General features: G+C 37.4%; 2 protein-coding genes across 2 annotated transcripts; both read right to left on the reverse strand.

Annotated features, from left to right (window-relative positions):
• Positions 1 to 249: 249 nt before the first annotated feature.
• LOC144631150 (MAGUK p55 subfamily member 4-like) lies at positions 250 to 10,690 on the reverse strand. Its single transcript, XM_078489534.1, is given in 18 exon segments — positions 250 to 536; positions 994 to 1,134; positions 1,533 to 1,735; positions 1,847 to 1,927; positions 2,192 to 2,278; positions 2,820 to 2,894; positions 3,229 to 3,290; positions 3,526 to 3,590; positions 4,048 to 4,179; positions 4,411 to 4,485; positions 4,731 to 4,816; positions 6,108 to 6,198; positions 6,571 to 6,790; positions 6,792 to 7,141; positions 7,317 to 7,400; positions 7,610 to 7,687; positions 8,346 to 8,464; positions 10,534 to 10,690. Coding segments are annotated over 18 exon segments (2,169 nt in total). The 5' UTR covers positions 10,571 to 10,690; the 3' UTR covers positions 250 to 353.
• Positions 10,691 to 13,391: 2,701 nt separating this feature from the next.
• LOC144630141 (uncharacterized) lies at positions 13,392 to 18,321 on the reverse strand. Its single transcript, XM_078488433.1, has 4 exons — positions 18,187 to 18,321; positions 15,563 to 15,719; positions 14,279 to 14,344; positions 13,392 to 13,678 (listed from the first exon to the last, which is right to left on the reverse strand). The coding sequence occupies exons 2-4, from the start codon at positions 15,640 to 15,642 to the stop codon at positions 13,555 to 13,557; spliced, it is 270 nt and encodes an 89-aa protein (XP_078344559.1). The 5' UTR covers positions 15,643 to 15,719; positions 18,187 to 18,321; the 3' UTR covers positions 13,392 to 13,554.
• Between the last annotated feature and the right edge of the window lie 46 nt (positions 18,322 to 18,367).

Genomic DNA, 18,367 nt, shown 5'->3' on the forward strand with positions numbered 1-18,367 from the left:
ACTCGCAACAAACAAGTGTCTTGAAATGAACCAAAACTTCGTAACCAACAAACAATACAACAGACTCAAATGTCACATAAAAGGAAGTGAGGTGCGGCGTTGTGGAAAATTCATTCAGTGTTCTATACAGCGAGGTACAAGACAATGGGCTTTATAGTTGCTAAAAGAGATCTATGTTAGAATGTATGTAGGCATTGGTGAATTAATATTCTGCAATCCAGGTCACCTTGAGATGGTGCGTTAGCCACTTGAGCATGTATGGATGAAAAAGAACCCCATTACATGTATGGATAAGATGGAAGCACATGCCCTCGCCATTCCGTTTAAATCAGTGTGTTTGTAGTATTTTGTTTTCAGTTCTTTTGTGCCCAATCTGAAGGAACCCAGTGCTCGTCCTGTTCAAGTCTCTCAAATGTGTCTATTATACTGGTATAAGCTTCTTCAATGTCCTTGTTCACTACTGTCAGATCAAAGAACTGTCCATAAGTGTCTTCCAGCTGCCTTGATGTAGTGATCATCTCCTGCAACTCCTCCTCCTGCAAGGGTGAAAATTATAAATAATTATTTAATATTTATTATCCTGCCATGCCAAATAACGATACATGCTATGCGCATTCATGAATCAAATTTAAGAAACTTCGTTGAGTAAATAACGCGCGAAACAAGTACAAATATCTCACGACATTGTACTTCAAAAGACCTGTCATTTGATACCCCACAAGACCGGTTGAACGCTGTGGTTGAACAGATTCCATATTCTCCTAGACCGCGCGCCGCGAATGGTTAAAAATAAAAACGGTAGCAAGCCAACATTTCGAGAAAAGAAAATGTCTTATAATAAATCTCTTATTGGACATTTTAGTGTACATTTTACTCGTCATTTGTAGTTTGCCTTACCCTTCGGGCTCGCCAAAATACTACAAGACTCGTAAAAATATACAACGAGCGGATACTACACACTGACTAAAATACCTATAAAATGTTATTAGCTACCTTGAATGTTCTCATTGAGGATTTATCTTGTTTGCCTTTTTGCTGTACTGCCAATCTTGATGTGCGGAGTTCTTTCAGTGTTGGAGGTTTCACATACACACAATATGGCTTGAACTCAGCTGTTCTTAACAACAACATCACCTGTAAACAAACAAGTTGAGAGGATCAATACGTTAAGTATTTTTACTTTCTTGATACATCAAGAAATGGCGTTCACCTTTAATGCAATTTCCCTTGCACACCAGACAGTGATAAAGTTCTAGTGACGGTGATAATAGCAGTCACAATGACAGTACAGGGGGGGGGGGGTGACAGAAAAAGTGGTAGTGGTGGTGGTGATGGTGAAAGTGTTTTCAGCTATAGTGGGTTTCCCAGAAACGTTGATTGTTTTCATGCATCTCTGGTGACTTTTCCTTGACACCATTTTTGTTGAGTGCTATACAACAAAAACATTAATCATAGTAAAATTCGAGACGTGGATACATGATTACATAAAACTTGTATCAGTTTTTTTTTCATATCAGTGATTATAGACGTACCTCTGGTTGTACTTTTAGCACACATGTTTTTCCAGATTTCATAGCTCTCTTGATAGAGTCCTTTGATGTGCCATACAGACAGCCTTTGTATTCACCAAACTCTATGAACTTTCTCTTCTGAATAAAATTCTCCATAGTTTGCCGTGATACAAAGAAGTAGTCCCTGCCATCGGCTTCATAACTCTTCATACTTCTTGAGGTATCTAGGGGATAAACAAGGGTATAAGTACACATAAGTATACATTACAGTGTTCAAAAAAAAAAAAATAAAATGTCAATTTATTTCTGTCACGTCAAATTTATGGTTGTCTTACGAGGAACTGTTGTTATGAATTTATCAGGACTGCTTGAGAGTAACATCTTCTTTATCTCATTTCTTCCTACGCCAGGTGCTCCTAAAAAGAAATTTTAAAACAACTCAAGTTTAAGAACAAACAGCCAATTTTCATGGAAAATAGACATTGCTTGCAAACAGTATATTGAGCAGGGAAAAGTGACCACACCATTTGTCGATAATATGTCATATCAAATTGTATATAACCATTACTATATATTATCATTATCATCATCATCATCATCATCATCATCATCATCATCATCATCATCATCATCATCATCATCATAATAATAATAACTTTAAACCAGAACTCTTAACAAACCTATTAGTAAAAGCAGTCTCTTTTTCTCAGGTCTCTCCAAATATCTAGCTACAGGTTCGTAAGCAGGCCATCCATCCATTTGTACATCTATGGTTTTAATTAAAATATCAAGTTCAGGAATATTACTTGGAGATTGTTGAGTTTGGAACAAAAAAACGGCTTTGATTTCTATCTACCAATACAGTGATGTGGCATTTGTAAGCCTATACATTTAACCCTTTTTTTAACTATTGTAAGCTCATTGGGGGAATTGTTAATTAAATGCGCTTAAATAAAACGAAAACGATAAACGAGTTTAGTAAAACAGCGATTATGTTTACTGTAAGTATAGACAGCATCACATTCAAGCAACACAGTTCTTTACATCATTTTTACCAAAGAGAGAAAATTGTTGAGTATTCTGGTTAAATTGCAAAGTTTGACTGGTGAGGCAGATACACTTATTAATTGGTTGACCTCGCGCACATAGTTAACCGTAATGCATCTTTACTTTTATTTTTTGCTAAAAAAAACTTCTTATTTACACAAACCCGTTAACTGTTGCTACAACAGTGAGAGGAATAGCTTGAAAAATATAAGCCTAAAACAAAAAAGGATAAATATCATTAGAAAATAAAAGCTAACCAACCTTGCAGGAAATTACACAAAATTTGGTTTGAATCTGTCTTTTTTCCTAGCCTCTTGAATGGTGATGTTCGTTTACCTGCGGGGAAAAATACACCTGAGTGTGTAGACAGTTCCCTTTCTAAAAAAAAGTCTTCCTACCAATAACTTCATTCTATAATTTTGCGTCTGAAGTGTCGGTGGTAGAGCAAAAAAAACATTAAAGATTTGACACATGATCAACGTTATTCTTATTACCTTAACAATCACATTGATAAAAAGAAGACTAAAACATACAGTTTCAAAGTGACCGCTGCATTTGTAAACAAACATGGAACAAAAATGGTTTCCTTAGTATTAATAATTTGAATGCAAATCCAAAATATCAAGTGCAAAAGATCACTGTCAAATAGGTCTACTTTGAATATGTTTACCATTCTTGTCTTTTGGTAACGTAACATCATTTGAGGAAGAAATCTTGTTCAACTGCCGTCGTCTAATATAACAAGAAATCAATAATTATTGTTTGAACATAAACATGTATAAACATGGTAGCCCGTTATTGAATTCAAATGTATTACTAACATGCAAAACAAAAGGGCGCTACACAACGTTCGCGTTTATTTACCTTTAGTTTACAAATCAGTATATAAAGGGATAACAAGACTATAACCAGTAAAATTCCACTCACTATAACTAACTGCTAATATCAATTACAAACTAAGACTTACTTTTCCTGAAAATCCTTGCTTGGAATAAGACCTGCCTTGTCGTGACTGCAGCCGTCTTTTCTTGCCTAACAGAATAATTATTGTTTAACAAACTTATTCTAGTCCATTGCAGTATATTTGCACAATAACAAAGCTTCTGATCCTCAAGTCACTTGTAGTGTTCTTGCCCTGAGGCATAAGTTGTTAATAAAATACTTCTTAATGTTACATTAGAAGTTCTCAAACTCATTAGTAGTTTTTCGAGTTAAAACAAACGAAATCAGAACCTTGCCCGTGGTTTATATATGTGATCTTATTTAGCAGAGATTATGTCGTTGGTTTTTATTTTTACTTCTTATTTTTTAGTTTCGATTGAAAAGATATATCAAACACCCGAGAGAGTGAAATGACACATCACATATATGATTTTATATATTCAGCATCATTCGAGAGAGTGTTCCATCACATTTCCAAAGTTCTTGCCTTGAGGCGTTTCTCAATAACCTAGTTCTTAGTAATGTTGCATTACAAGATAAATCTCACCTGCCACCACTTAGCGTCGTCCATATTGACCACGTGGAGTATGTCCCCTGTGCTGAAGGCCACGCCCACTTCCTTACATGGTATCAATGGATCTTGGAGCGGATTGTAGTCAAAGAATGCTCTTAAACTAACCTTTAAAAAGCATACAATAATAAATAAATAAATAAATAAATAGATAATTAGTGATTTTGAACAATAATTAACGGTGCTGATACAAAAGGACGGGAGGTGTGGTGGCCTTATGGTAAGTGCGCTGGACCTCCGGATCGATAAATTTACTAATAAAAAAGAAAGTATTTTTTCATGCCACATGTACGTTATCCTGCACAACATAAAACAGTTGTAGGCCGCCAGGACACCAACCTTGGTTTCTCTAGTAAGTTTCCTGTCTTTCTTGGCTGGTAAAATCTTGATATCCACACTTCCTGTAACCCCATCCTAATTTAAAAGAAAACACTGGGCATTTATATTTGATAGACGGGAGCATGTTGTCAAGTGTACAAATTAGAATATTGTGTGTTCATTAGAGTAGTGGCGGTTACTACAATTTAATGTCTCTGACAGAGGCCATTTAATAATTATTGAGGTGAGCGCTTATCCGAAAGACTCACGCCATTGAATAAATCACTACGTTATTTCTTAAACTGCTTTGTTAAAAGGAAAAAAATAATAAGTGTTATTACCATCAAGTCTGCAACCTCATTAGCAGTCATTCCCTCGACTCTTCTGCCATTTATTTCCAAGATTTCATCGTCAACACAAAGAGAAGCTTAAAGGGTTTACAAAACGTTAACATCAATATTTGAATCAGAATCAGAATCACATGCATCTGCTTGTTTTTTTTTATGCAAGCCAGGCTTATTAATTAAGAGGGATATCTTAAGTAATTTCGCAAATGGAGAAAATCTTCATTGTACTTCAAATTGTGAAACGTATAAAATAATAGCGTTGAACACTATTATTAATAAAAGCCAAACTTTCATCTAATCATTCAGCGAAATCATATAAGAAGACGGGACAACTCGTCTCAGGCAGAATTCTGTCTGACAATACCGTCTAATATAAATTTGGGTACGGTAAAACTGTATTGAAATCACGACTAGTATAAATTGAAGACGTCAAATCAAGAAGTGTAAATGGGTTAGAGACGTAGCCGGACTAGGACGAGTATGAGGCGGGTTACCATTCTATCTCAGAAGCAATTGCTGTATATCTAGTTCAAGTCTTTTACCTGTGACAAACAAAAAGCCCGTCCTGATTTGCTCGTCTAAGATGAATTAAGACCGCGTTCCCCACCTAAGACAAGTTTTCCGTCGTTTGCGGCGGGAAAACGGACGAATAAATTTGAGATGGGAAACTCGTCAAACACCGGCGGATTCGTTTCAGCCGAGTTTATGAATTCCGCTATTACAGTAATAATAATAATAATAATAATAATAATAATTTATTTCTAGTGCATTACATTAAAAATCTCAATGCCCTTACAAGTAAAAATATTTAAAATTACAATAGGATAAAAATACTAAATTCTTAAAATCTAAAGTTCATTAAAAATACTAAAATTCATATAAAATACTAAAATTCATTAAAAAAGAAAAGAAAAAAAAATACTAAAGATCATTATTGAATAAAAACGTTTTAAGCTTGGTTTTAAAAGTGTCAACCGATGGAGCACTTCTCACATCAAGCGGGAGACTGTTCCACAATGTTGGCGCGCAAGATGAAAAAGCGCGCCCACCGTAATTCTTGGTCTTAAAGACTGGTCTCTGCAGTCGCAGGTGATCATTGTTTGAACGAAGACACCTAATCGGTCGATGAATATTAATAAGTTCCGCCAAGTAACTGGGTGCTAAATCATTTAAAACTTTAAAAGTTAAAAGTAAAATCTTAAAAATTATACGCTTGCGCACGGGCAGCCAGTGAAGCTGACGGAGTAGTAGTACTTCTCTGTAATTCTACTCCCGATTTCTTGAAGCAATTTTCATTTCACATGGAGGTTCGAGAAATCGAGATTCTACTCTATCAAAAAATATCAAAAATAAAAAATAAAAATTTCTCACCAAAAGTATCTGCAAGACCTCCACTTAATATTCTAGCAACAATAATTCTCTCCTTGTTTCCATCACTCCTCACAGCTTTTACAGTAATTCCCTGAAACAGACAACAGTTTATTACGTTATTTGATAAGATAGCAAATTTCACATAGCATGTTCATCTATTGAAAGAACGCCGACGGCTTAATTTCTGCCAAATAATTATATGCAATGCTTTATAGAGTGTGCTTCCTAGCCTAGTGGAAAAACAACGCGCTGGTTTTTGCAGCATTTAAAAAAGGCGGGAAAACTATTAGAAATACTACTCCTCACTTAAATGTTACGGAGCGAAACAAATAACACAGAAAAAGACCATGTGTTACTTTCAAAGAATAGGTTCATCGCATTTGAGAAAGACTGTAAAGAAAGAAAGCTATTCCATTATAGAACCTGCTCGTAGTTGTTTGCATTTTACTTAATTAATACTTACAAGTGATTCTTTAGCATTCCTAAACATCCTGATAGTTCTCGTAGCATTGTCAGTCACCTCCACCACCATGTCACCTTCCACCCTGTAATCCTCTACATGAATCTCATTTTCCTTGACATGTTCTTCTTTAATATCATTACTTGCACTAGGGATATCCTTAACATCATCTCTAATTTGCTTCTTATCATCGATGGTTTGTTCGTGGGGTGGGAGTATTGCAACCCGCATTGTCATTTGTGGTGTCTTCAACAGCTTCTGTGTTCATGTCGGAGTGATCCGTCATGTTGTTCTCATCAGTATCATCAATCTCCTCTGTATCATCGCTACTGCTAATTGATTCCTGATCAACAGTTATGACAGGAGTTGTAATAATCTTGTCTTCATCATCATTATCGTTAATACTGACATGTTTGTTTTTATCTGTGTAGTGGTTTTCTGAAGCAATAATTTCTCCATTATCACCCTCCTTTGGCTTCTTATCCAAGTTAATCAATAATTGCTCTGAAGTGACTTCGTCCTCTACTGAAGTGAAATTACCCGCAGCTATTGAATCGTGAGCCTGTAACAATCCCTGCATATCCAAAACGAAAAAGAAAGTTTAAACAAATAAGCTAAATTGCTTTCATTTCGACTTATATTCCGTATTTGTATAGTAAAATGGAAGGGCGTTCATTAAAAAGTGGAAAGTTATGTGGGGGATAGGGTGGAGGTTCTAATTGTAAGGGGGCTCGTTATAGTACGTTTACCTTAAAGTGTGGTTTTCTTAGAATATGTTGCAGTTCTTGTGTTTCTTTGTTAAAACCAGAGTAAGGAAGAAGAGACTCCACAACCTTGGAGACAAAAATTTACAAAATTCTGTTAGACGTAATGGTCGTAATGTAGCACTCAGTTTCTTTGTGACTTTATGAATAACAGTGAGAGTGAGTGCTGATTTGTTAATAAGAACACCAAAAAACTTTATGTTAAAGGATTTACAAAGGCTTGAAGGGTAACTCAGATGTCCTTTCTTTTTCTGCAGATAAAAATCTTTACGGTTTACCTGTTCTGCAAGTTCAACTGCACTCCCATCCACAACTTCACGTTTCCCATTATCTGTATGTGAAACTGTTCTGTGGACCTATTGATTAATAATGATTGGATAAATGAATCTTCTGCTGTTACACTTTTGCGCTGGTATTATTAAAGTACCTACTGTCTGTAACCAGGAAGGTCTAGAATCGAGACAAATTGTTACCAGGGGCATGTTCTGTACTCACTCCATTTCTAAGTAATGTTCTTGTCGTTCCAGTTATGTTCATGACAGTGTAATTACCAATTATTTGAGGTTTTCAAAAGTTAATTTAACCACTGTTAAATAGCACCATGTGCATTGTACGAGTTCACGAGCCCTGACTGGCTTTCTATTGTAGCCTCCTACGCAGACTTTCTAAGGTCTGCTTATGAGGCTATTTCTATTGAAGGTCTTGAAGCGCGATAATATTTTACAAAATGTGAATCCCATCACACAGATTTCAGGACGTTCGCACTAATTGTTTATGCGCATCCTTACTACTCATTTACAGTTAGGGTTGTATCTTTACATGTTTCCTTATCGTTTGTTCAAAGGAAGTAACAATAAAAGAGTTATCCGCTTTTTTTATTTTGTCAGTAGTTTCACGTCCACGCGTCCCCGAACTCGCGTCTCCACGTCCATATACACATCAGCAGAAGACATGATAAGATTCTGTGTTTTATCGCTGTAATAATTTATTTCTTTTCTAAGAATACTCTTTTACCTTGAGAAGTTTTCGGAAGTCTTCACTGTGGAAATAGTTGCACAAGAGTTGGTAATCATCTTCACGACTGTCAAACTTGTGACGAATCTGTTCCAGGCAAGTTAAAAGCCTTTGGAAAGCTAAAGAAATGTAATAATAGATTTAGATTTTCTATCCATCATTTTCAAAATGCTGACTTTCAAACGTTTACAATCGTTAGCGTCGTTAGCGTCAAGTGGAATACGGAACCTACCGGTCTCGTGGAGTACAAATATCGTGAGGTATTTGTGCTCATTTCACGCGTTATTTGAACTCCACGAGGCGGATTTGGATAACAATATTATTGATGTAATTGTGCTGTTTCTTTCTGTTTAACAGCAAAACAACTTTAGTTAGCAAGAACGTTGTCTCATTGACATACACTACTTGAAATAAATGTCAAGAGCTTTATTTGCCAGACAGAGTGAGTGATAAGTTACTAAGAGCCCTAGTAAATTCAGGATAACTGAAATATTACTTTGCTATCTTGACAGGTAGAACTCAGGTTATCATCTGTTCTAGCCTGCTCGGAATAAGTGACCGCAGGCATGAAGGCGCACCCATATGGCCAAGTTGGACGTTGGTTGCCGCCAAGAAAACAGCCGCAATAGTTAACAGTTATCCTTTACGAAACATAGAAGATTGAGGAAGATGCTAGTGTCTGTATTGGGACCTTGGAAGGTTAGTGGTAAGTACAGTCCCGGGGGGCACTCCCTTATTAGGGCTTAACGGGGACGTGCGGCCCGATAGGGTATGATTTTCAGGCTTTTTTTGTCTTGAACGGGGTATATATTTCACCCATTTTTGTTTAAACAGGGTATCTTTGCATGGACCAAAGTCAAACAAGATAGGCTTATATGCCTGCGGAGGTGTAACAAGCCGAATTTCCACAAATTCTTACGTATTGCTGACTTACGTTGATTTCGGCATTGATTACTTAGCTTAATTCACGATCACAACAAGCAAGTGAGGTACTTGTTTATACATACATACATACATACATACATACAAATTTTATTAACCCATCCCTGATGAGGCTTTTCAGAGTTAAATAAATACATATACTTAAACCTATAAATACATATTGTAAATAAACTATGAATATAATAAAAATCAAAATTAATTAACCTAAGAATTCCGTTAAAAGTAGGCGCTTTATGTCTTATATGGGGTATCAAAAATTGGCATTCTGTCTTAAACAGGGTAGGAAAATCAGAGGTTGGTGTCTTAAACAGGGTCTTATACAAGGTCTCAACTATCCCTTCCTACCCGAAACTGATTATGTCGAGTACCCCCCGGGGGTACAGTTGTAAATGTTGTCCTTTCCGTTGACCTAATTATAGCTCCAAACATATTGGAACTATCTTTACTTTGAACAATATCAATATGATAAACATGACAGCCACCCCCCCCCCCCCTGCCCCGAGATCTATATAACAACTACTGCTAAGCCCATCTTGACTAAGGGTATCACGGCAGTTATAAAGAATAAGAGCGCCTCTGTGCACACTATAAACCGTTGTTTACCTATGCATAGATGTATGTACATTAGCTGCCTAACTACAATAACCTCAAAGCAGAAGCTTAAAAAAATTGGATAATCAGCAGTTATAAATTAAATTGAGGGCAAGACACGCAGGCTTGAGGCTTTGATAAAAAGTTACAATACAAACATGTAATTATATTATCGTTAACAGCATGCTAAAGCTAGAGTCTTCGATGCTAAGTTTTTCCTCTGACGAAGGAAGGAGGTCAAAGGAAATTAAATACGAAGTTTAACTCAACGACATTTGAGCAGAGAAATATGGGCCTAACTGAAACAAATAAACCTTATATAGCATAATTTTTCTTTATGTCAGTGGGCTTAATGGAGAGTGAGTGAGTGAGATTCCTCTCCACCTAGCTCAAGACGATGGGGTGCGGATGAACGAGAAAAGCGTGTACCTAAACAGTATCAACTTGAAAAATGTGCTCAGTTTTAACTCTTGTCTAAGTTCGTTCTCAGTTTTATGAACCCGAAATCGGTATTACTGAAATCTCTGAGAGACAAATGGCCCAAAATCTTGGGTAGAATGATCGACTGTCGGTGTACGAGGAATTTTACAGGCCAAGATGCCATGTCTATGACGCAACATTCTTGACGTTTATATAGAAATATGAGAATACTTACACGGTTCAACTTGTTTGGTATCAGCAAAGATCGACATTGAGTACAATCCTTGATCCTTTACAATCTCTTTAGAGTATAATGCAACTTTGTACGCGTATAAAAAGGCCTCAAGCGAGAGCAAACGCGTATGTTCAAAGTAAAATAAACTAACAACCTAATTTATTCTAATTCCTACCATGCTCAACTCGCTTAAACAAACAGCAAAGTAAACATTTGTCAGATTTTGTTAGAAAAAGGATCAATACCCTGACATTGCATAATTAAGAGTTAATGTTAGTAAAAATTGAAGAAAATTTGAAGAATGTTGCTACGGTCAAAAAAGGGTTTTGCTCAAATGTTGTCAGTTTGCAGGCCTAGGAATAAAACTGAAGTACATGAACAATGAAGTAATTTCTTTTGAGATCAGTTTTGTGAAATGAACGACGAAAATCAGGAAAACCGGTTATCGTACGAGAAGCTCCGATTTTCCTTTGCGCGTTTGAACCGGGGTTTGAAACGTTACAAAAAATAGTGCGGTCGGACACCAAAGGGTCAGGAAGAGCGGCTGTACTATGGAGGCGTTCGTATTGCAGAGGTGAGAGTTTATATAAATGGGGGCCCCCCTTTGATATCGTACGGACCAAATAAACTGTCCTTAACAGAAAGGTGTCCGTGTTCGTAAAGAGAGGTAGCTTCCTTAGTAAGTCTGTGACCATTTGAAACCCTCTGTAACACCCTAATAACCAAACATCGGTCAAGTACCACACCCCTCTAAGTCAAAAACGCGGCAAAAACCCCTACCCGGTGGGAATCATCTTTTTGGGCTAGAAAAGTAAATCAATTTATAACAGTTTTGTTTCTAGCATTCGTAGGTTTATTTTTATACAAACCGATGGAAATATCAGAACCGCACAGCTATTTCTCCAACACAATTGTGCAAGGTTGCTGTGTAAAACGGACCATTTACGCTTCAGCCACTTTTGTGTCTACATACTTTAGATTATTATTATTAGTTTAGATTTTTTTTCAACACTCAAACACAAGTGGGACACGAAGAACTGGGCCAGTGCCCGGTTGCATAAAGCAATTTAAGATTAACTGGGATTTTCTGCAACTGCTTCCTGCGTTCCACTGGAAGGTTCTTGCAGCGTCATGGTTTTTCCTGTACTTTTTAGTCCGTCTTTGCCCGATTCATCCACAAAAGACACCCCTCTGTAACAGACCCAGTGGAGTCTTTATCCTCACCGGGTTTTCGGAGAAAACGTCACTGGGTTGGCTAATTTCCCACTGGGTCGGCTTATCTTCGGCTGGGTTTTTAAATAGGTTTATTCGAGAAAAATATGGCCAGTTGTCAAAAATGAGGGGTTTCTATTGTTTTTACATTATCCCCTTCCCGAAAGTGGCTGCTTTATAGTGGCTAAACTGAAGGAACTGTCTTAGCTACAGCATTAGATACCTCTTAATTTCAACATTCTTTCCACAACTTCATATCTTGCCAAGGTGACAAGCAAAGATAAATCTGTTGAGTCGTATGAGTGCAGAGGCGTAGGAAGGTTTTTTCAAATGGGGGGTCACACTGTGTCTCACCTAGGTTACTTGTTTTTCGGATGAGCAGTCAGGGTTTTCGATAACATTTTAAATTCTTTAAAGTACCGTATTTAAAGGTTTAACTTATGGGCGTGAGCCGCGAAGATGTAAACATGAGTGCCGGAGGCACGAACTTCTAGGGGGTTCCAGGGGCATGCTCTCCCGGGAAATTTTTCAAATTGGACTCTCTAAAATGCATTTCCTGCGTTCCCTTGACCGGAATTGGTTAACCGACCGGGAAGGTCTTTTTGGCATTAACAAATGCTCACAAAAATGAAATGTTTCGGATTTCGACTTTTGCAGTAGCTGTTGTTGTATTTTTATTATTAATTTTTTTTGTTTGTTTGCAAAATTATGCTGGGTATGGAAAATTCACACCGCACAGTCACTGGGGAAGCATAAAAATAGCCGGGTAAAATCAAAATATTCGCTGGGTACTGGGGAGACTAAATTTTCACTGGGTAGGGGAAAATAATCCACTGGGTCGGGTTCCACTGGGTCTGTTACAGAGGGGTGTCAAAAGCACGGGAGAAAATCCTCTGGAATACAGGGAATGGTTACAGAACATCCCACTTAATCTTTTAGAAGTTGCTTTATGCAACCAGTCCCAGAAGTTTATATAATGTGATTTCGTCAACAACAACAGCTACACCATACAACGACAATTGTATTTGTAATCCAATTAACATAACGTGGTACTGTATAAATGAGGGTGAAAATGACAAAAATAACACGATAACAGTCAAATGAACATAGAGTATTAACAAGTATACAAAGACACCAACGACCATAAAGTGTAGAAACCAGGAAATACTTTGTTTCGTTTCTTACACGATTTATTTATACACTGTTCACAGCCCATCCTTGATAATTGACACTGGTCATGCGCAATTGCCTTGAAGATTAAAACAAATATATAGGGGCCGTGCTTTGGACTCCATAACCTTGGGGCAGTGGGTCTTTGAGGACACGATCCCATCAACGTACATCATGTTGTACACGTTTCCCCGCCACAATTAAAAAGTGCATAAAATAATAGATACTAGATGTGTTTCTGGTTCCAAAAAGCTTTATAACCTTACATCCAACTGACTTGCAGATCTGCTGGGACAGCTGAACAAGCCACACAAGCTGGGATTTTGAATCAAGACAAAATCGACCCGAACAGAACTACAATGAAAGCAAAGTTCAGACCTCTTGGGCTACCTGTGAAATCAGATAAACGTCACAAATATGCGGAGAAGATCCAGAAACACCAAAAGTAGTTATAAAGCTCTTTAGTACTTGAAAATAAAACGAGAATCTGAGAGTTTTTATATTCACTTTTTATGGTGGCGAGAAACGTGCTTTCTGGAGTGTACTAAGAAGATATTTAGAGACTGTCCACATAACAATTGCATACAGCTGATTTTCTTATTACAATAATTGTAGAAAATTCTTTCAAAAGTCCTGGAATCAAGTCCCATTTTCATGTTCTTTTTGTACAGCATTTTTAATATGCTCAGAAATGGCTGCAAGTGGGTTAGCTTTGAAGGCAGGATGCTTCAGAACTTGCTGGAAATGTGCAATTTCACTGGCTCTGAAAAAAAAGAGAGATCAAATTTATTTAACATTAATTAAACATGTCCTTACAGATAGATAAGGAAATGTATAAAGTAAACATGGCTTGCTGTTGTAGACATGTCAGGCCTGTAAAATGAGCTGAGGAATTACTAATAAACAACTCCAACCATTAAAGGATTGGAACTCACTCCCACCGACTTTTGACCTCATTTGCACTTAAGGCCCACAAGTTTACATGTAATGGGAAGCTTGGGACCCTTGGTAAAGTAGCTATTTAAAAACACAATATTTAACTAAGAGTGGGGGATTACCGTAAATAGAATTAGAGAGCAATGTTTATGCCCCAGGATAGCTCTATTTTAAACAAAAGGTACAAGTAATTATGCTTTCCATATCAGTTGTATGGATGAGCCACTGTTCTTTATTGAGCAGTCTACATTTTAATATAACATTTTAGAATAATAATTCTTTTTATTCTGGTCCACTGAAAAAAATTGGCTGGATAATTGTATTTTTTAAAAATTCCAGAATTCTTATACTGCCTACTTGTCTTTGCACACCTAGACTTCAATACTGCAATAAACAACACCCAACTGTTTGTAGATATAATACTCACTGCAGAGCTTGCCTGGCTTTTTTGCTCATCTTACTTTTCTTTCTTGTTGGTTTCTCATTTCCATCACTGCAGGATATTAAAATTTCACATTTTTAACAAGATACTAGGTTTTCACGTCTGTGGAAATAACATCAGTCATTACACACTAAGGTGTTGTAAAAAGTTGAAAATCTTTGCATAAGGATGAATTCAACATCTTTTATTTTGCCTCACAAAGCAAGGTTTGTGATTAAGTCACCCCAAGAGTGTTCAGGACAGGTGTAATCAAGTATGTTCTTTGACTTATTGCAGTTGTTTACATGGGGGAGGGGTGAGTGTGTAGGTCCTGGTCACATTCATCAAATGTTTACTTCCTTTTTTGGACATAATTCAAAATACTGCAGGCATACATGTAGGAAAGACAAAAGTCAGGGATGTCCCTAAGGGCAGGCTGCTGGCTAAATTCACCGGCTGAAAGACAACTTAAATTCAGCTGAATTCTACAGGAAAACAAAGACTTAAGTAAGCTTTTTAGGGCTACCAAGGCCAGAAAAGCCAGCTGGGCTTGTTGATGAGCTGGCTAAGTATTTACTTAGCTTAATGCATGGGAAGTGAACAAGCAGGACTACTAACTAAGGGCCCAATTATATGGCGAATTTCAGCCCGGCTTGAAAACAAATCTTCTTAAAAACATGTCTGTGATTGCATGAAGAAAGTTTCATCCCGGGCCAAATTACAGCCCAGGCTGAAATTTCCAGCCAGTTTTTAAAACCAGGCTGGAAATCTCAGCCCAGGCAAATGGGCTGCAAAACCTCATGTAACCGCGTTTTCAATTTCAGCCCGGGCTGAAAGTGAGCTTGCGGATGCGCAGTGGTGGTTTTCAACGAAAGAAAATGGCGGCCACGATAATTATTCAATTTTAAAAGTGTTCAGACCAGGCTGAAATTCTCCATGTGATAGCAACCAAATTTCAGTCCGGCAAACCGGGCTGATATCGGCCATATAATTGGGCCCTAAGCACTGAAGTGAATTTTAATTATACCCAACATAGATACACTTATTTACTCTACAGTCTCATAATAAAAGGTCTTCCCAAGGGCCTACTAGACGCTTATTATCCATTTTTCAATTTAAATGATATAGGCACTTTCTTAAAAGTGATTGAGAACCAACAAGACTCAAAGTGGAGTAGCAAAATTACTCTCCATCCTACAGGTAGATTAATTTGTGTTTTTTTTTTTTTTGGAAGAAATGTAAAACATAAGTTTAGCACAAAACGCTGTTTTTGAAATACTTTCAGCTCACCTATTGTCAGCTGTTTTTGAGCTTCTTGTACTGAGCTCTGGTATATTGATGGTGGGAAGAGCTGACAACAGTGGTTCCATATCTCCTACAACAACTGTCTTGGCCCTCTCTTTTGCTTTTTTGCTCTTTTCTTCTACAAGTCTGCCAGCATGTAGCTCTGTGGTCAACAAAAAGTAAAAGTAGAAGTTCATCAAAAAGTTTCTTTCCTAGTTCAGTGTAACTTATCAAAACATTTTTTATTGCTCTATATTACAACATGTACTGCAAAAAAAGCAAACAAATAATTTCTTAATTCTGAAAGGTATAAATAATTCAAAATCAATGGATAACAGCTCCCTCAGCTTTGCCCTGAATTGAGTGACAACAACCGAGTAAGATAAAAACAAACAATAGCTTGTGTAAAAGACTATTTAACTTTTTCAAATAGGTAGGTCAGAGTACATGCTATCTGATTATATTGGAGTGCACACTCAGTTTGTCGCTCTTGTGGCAACATCTTGGAACACTGTTTGTACAACTTTCTTTACAACAAAAGGTTATTCTCACAGCAAAGTGCAAAGAAGTGAATGTCCGATAGCCCAGGGCTAGTGGATTTTATCCTTCACTTGCCGGACAAGTAAAAATTCTTGGGGAAAATTGTTAAAATTAATCACACCAAATCCCTCAGGAAAATACTACGTATCTTTTGGCCAAGGGTTATCTCCAACAAAGATCTGCTTGCCCAATGTCACCAGGAGAGCATGAGAACGATAATAAGAAGGAGACGTTGGAGCTGGGTAGGACATGTGCTTAGGATGGAAGGAAAAGCTATCCCCAAAACAGCAGTTCATTGGACACCAGAAGGGAAAAAGACAGCGAGGACGACCAAGAACAACTTGGAGGCGGACGATGGAAAGCGAACTTAAAACCCTTAACTACACCTGGGGAGACATTGAAAAGAAAGCTCGTGACAGGCATATGTGGAGAATCTTTGTTGCTGCCCTTAGCGCCGATGGCGTATAGGGCAGTAAGTAAGTAAGTAAGTAAGTAAGTAAAAATGACTTTCAGGCTAGTACATCCTGGCCAAAATTGAATTTATTTGCAACCTGCAGTCATTAAAAATAAATGAAAAAAGAAGTTTGAATGCAAATTAAAAAATGCATGTTTAATTTGACTTGTGAGATTTTAAACTAGAGTGGTGTCAAGTAACAAGTACACTGTAGCTTGCGTGGCCAGCTCTTAAAAAGGAATTCAAGCGAGAAGTGAGGTGCGAGCACAGGTGGCCCAAGCATGAAATTTGTATATATTAAAATAGAATTACGGCAGCCTTCAATACTACCATTTGCATTCATCCATGAAGCGTGACGAATTTAGCATGTAGTTTTACTTTTAAAATGTTAACAGAGTCACTTCGGACAAATAAAGCAAGTAATAAAGATCTTGCTCTAAAGTGACTCCTGGATGATAATTCTTTCCAAACTTTTCTCCTCTCCATTGTAACAATATTTTCTGAGCAGACTTTCATCGAAAAGAAAGCGGGCAAATCTTGAAAATATTGATAGCTCGTGGAGAAAACATGATCGCCGTATGGGGCCAAAACATTGTCAATTTCGCAACCTGACTGCAAACATTTCATTGGTCAAAAGTGACGTGTAACAGACAAAACCGATGAGGTTTTAAATGTAAAACTACATGTTAAATTCATCACGCTTCATAATAAATAAAAGCAAGAATACTAAATGAAGTTGAAAGAACATGACATGGTGTTGTTTGCTATTGTTTTGACGTGTGTGCAAGCAATTTGGAGTTATTTTACGTCTATTTACTGTACCATGTATACCGTGTATAATATGACAGGGTAGGAGAGCTCAGTCGCTTCTAACGTTCTACAAAGTTGGCATTGGCTCGAATTTCACCCACAAAAACAGTTTCCTTTTTGAAACCCAAATTTATTTATACAAATTTAACACTTGAGCCACCTGTAGTGCAAGGAGAGAGTAGCAAAGTATGATAATTGCAAACCATAATTGTTCCATAATTGTTCTTTTTGGCGGCTGCTCCATGTTTCGGAGCAGCCGCCAAAAAGGCACGGTCTCCAAGTGTCTTTGATTAGGGGGCAGTATGAAAAACAACTCATTGAAGCAACATTGCAGGCGTTCCCTTTCCCCCCTTCCCTGATCACGCTTCATGCTTGCCACTTATGTCCCACGGTTCCCCTTTGAACACCATACATGTAAACAACAAGCAAATTCCACTGCATGCTATTGGACGTGGGGTCGGTGCTTTGACCACATCCAATAATTGAAGGCATCAAGTACTACACTAATTTTGATAAGTATATACCACACAAGTGAATAGTGCTTAGTTTTCGCTCACGCTGATTTGTTAACTCGGAGGTGATTAGCAAAGTACTATTCACCTCTGAGCAGCTTAAGAGAAACAAACTGTCTTCACGTGTCGCTTTGTTTACCAAAAGTGATGTTTTGGTCCGCTAGTTATTCAACTTGTGTGTTACATACTAAAACAATTATTAACCTCAGTGTCGGTGAATGTGGTGGATATTAAAGGCGAGGATAGTTACAGTGAGAGCTATTACTGGCTAATCTAGTATTACAAACAGATCAATAAGTTCTCCATAAGCTTACTTTGTAAAAATCGTTCATGGCGCTCCTTTCTCTTGCACTTTTTATTTACTTGAAGCTTCTCATCAACTGCAGTCTGAGCATCTGTAATCTCAGAGCGTATTACACTGTTTGCGTTAAACAAGCCAACAGTAGGGAATATAGCTGGAAGTGCTGACTGTAAAAAATATTTAGGAATCAGTAC

This window comes from Oculina patagonica, chromosome 11 (genome assembly GCF_052425735.1).
Source record: "Oculina patagonica isolate OP01 chromosome 11, crgOcupat, whole genome shotgun sequence".
Taxonomy (NCBI): Eukaryota; Metazoa; Cnidaria; class Anthozoa; order Scleractinia; family Oculinidae; genus Oculina; species Oculina patagonica.

What these genes read in the sequence shown, in the direction of transcription:
- LOC144630141 (XM_078488433.1), bottom strand. Translation starts at nt 15,642, where the DNA reads ATGGAACCACTGTTGTCAGCTCTTCCCACCATCAATATACCAGAGCTC. An exon ending in TCAAAAACAGCTGACAATAG is followed by an intron (nt 14,345 to 15,562) that starts GTGAGCTGAAAG and finishes AATATCCTGCAG; the next exon opens with TGATGGAAATGAGAAACCAA. An exon ending in AAAGCCAGGCAAGCTCTGCA is followed by an intron (nt 13,679 to 14,278) that starts GTGAGTATTATA and finishes CTTTTTTTTCAG; the next exon opens with AGCCAGTGAAATTGCACATT.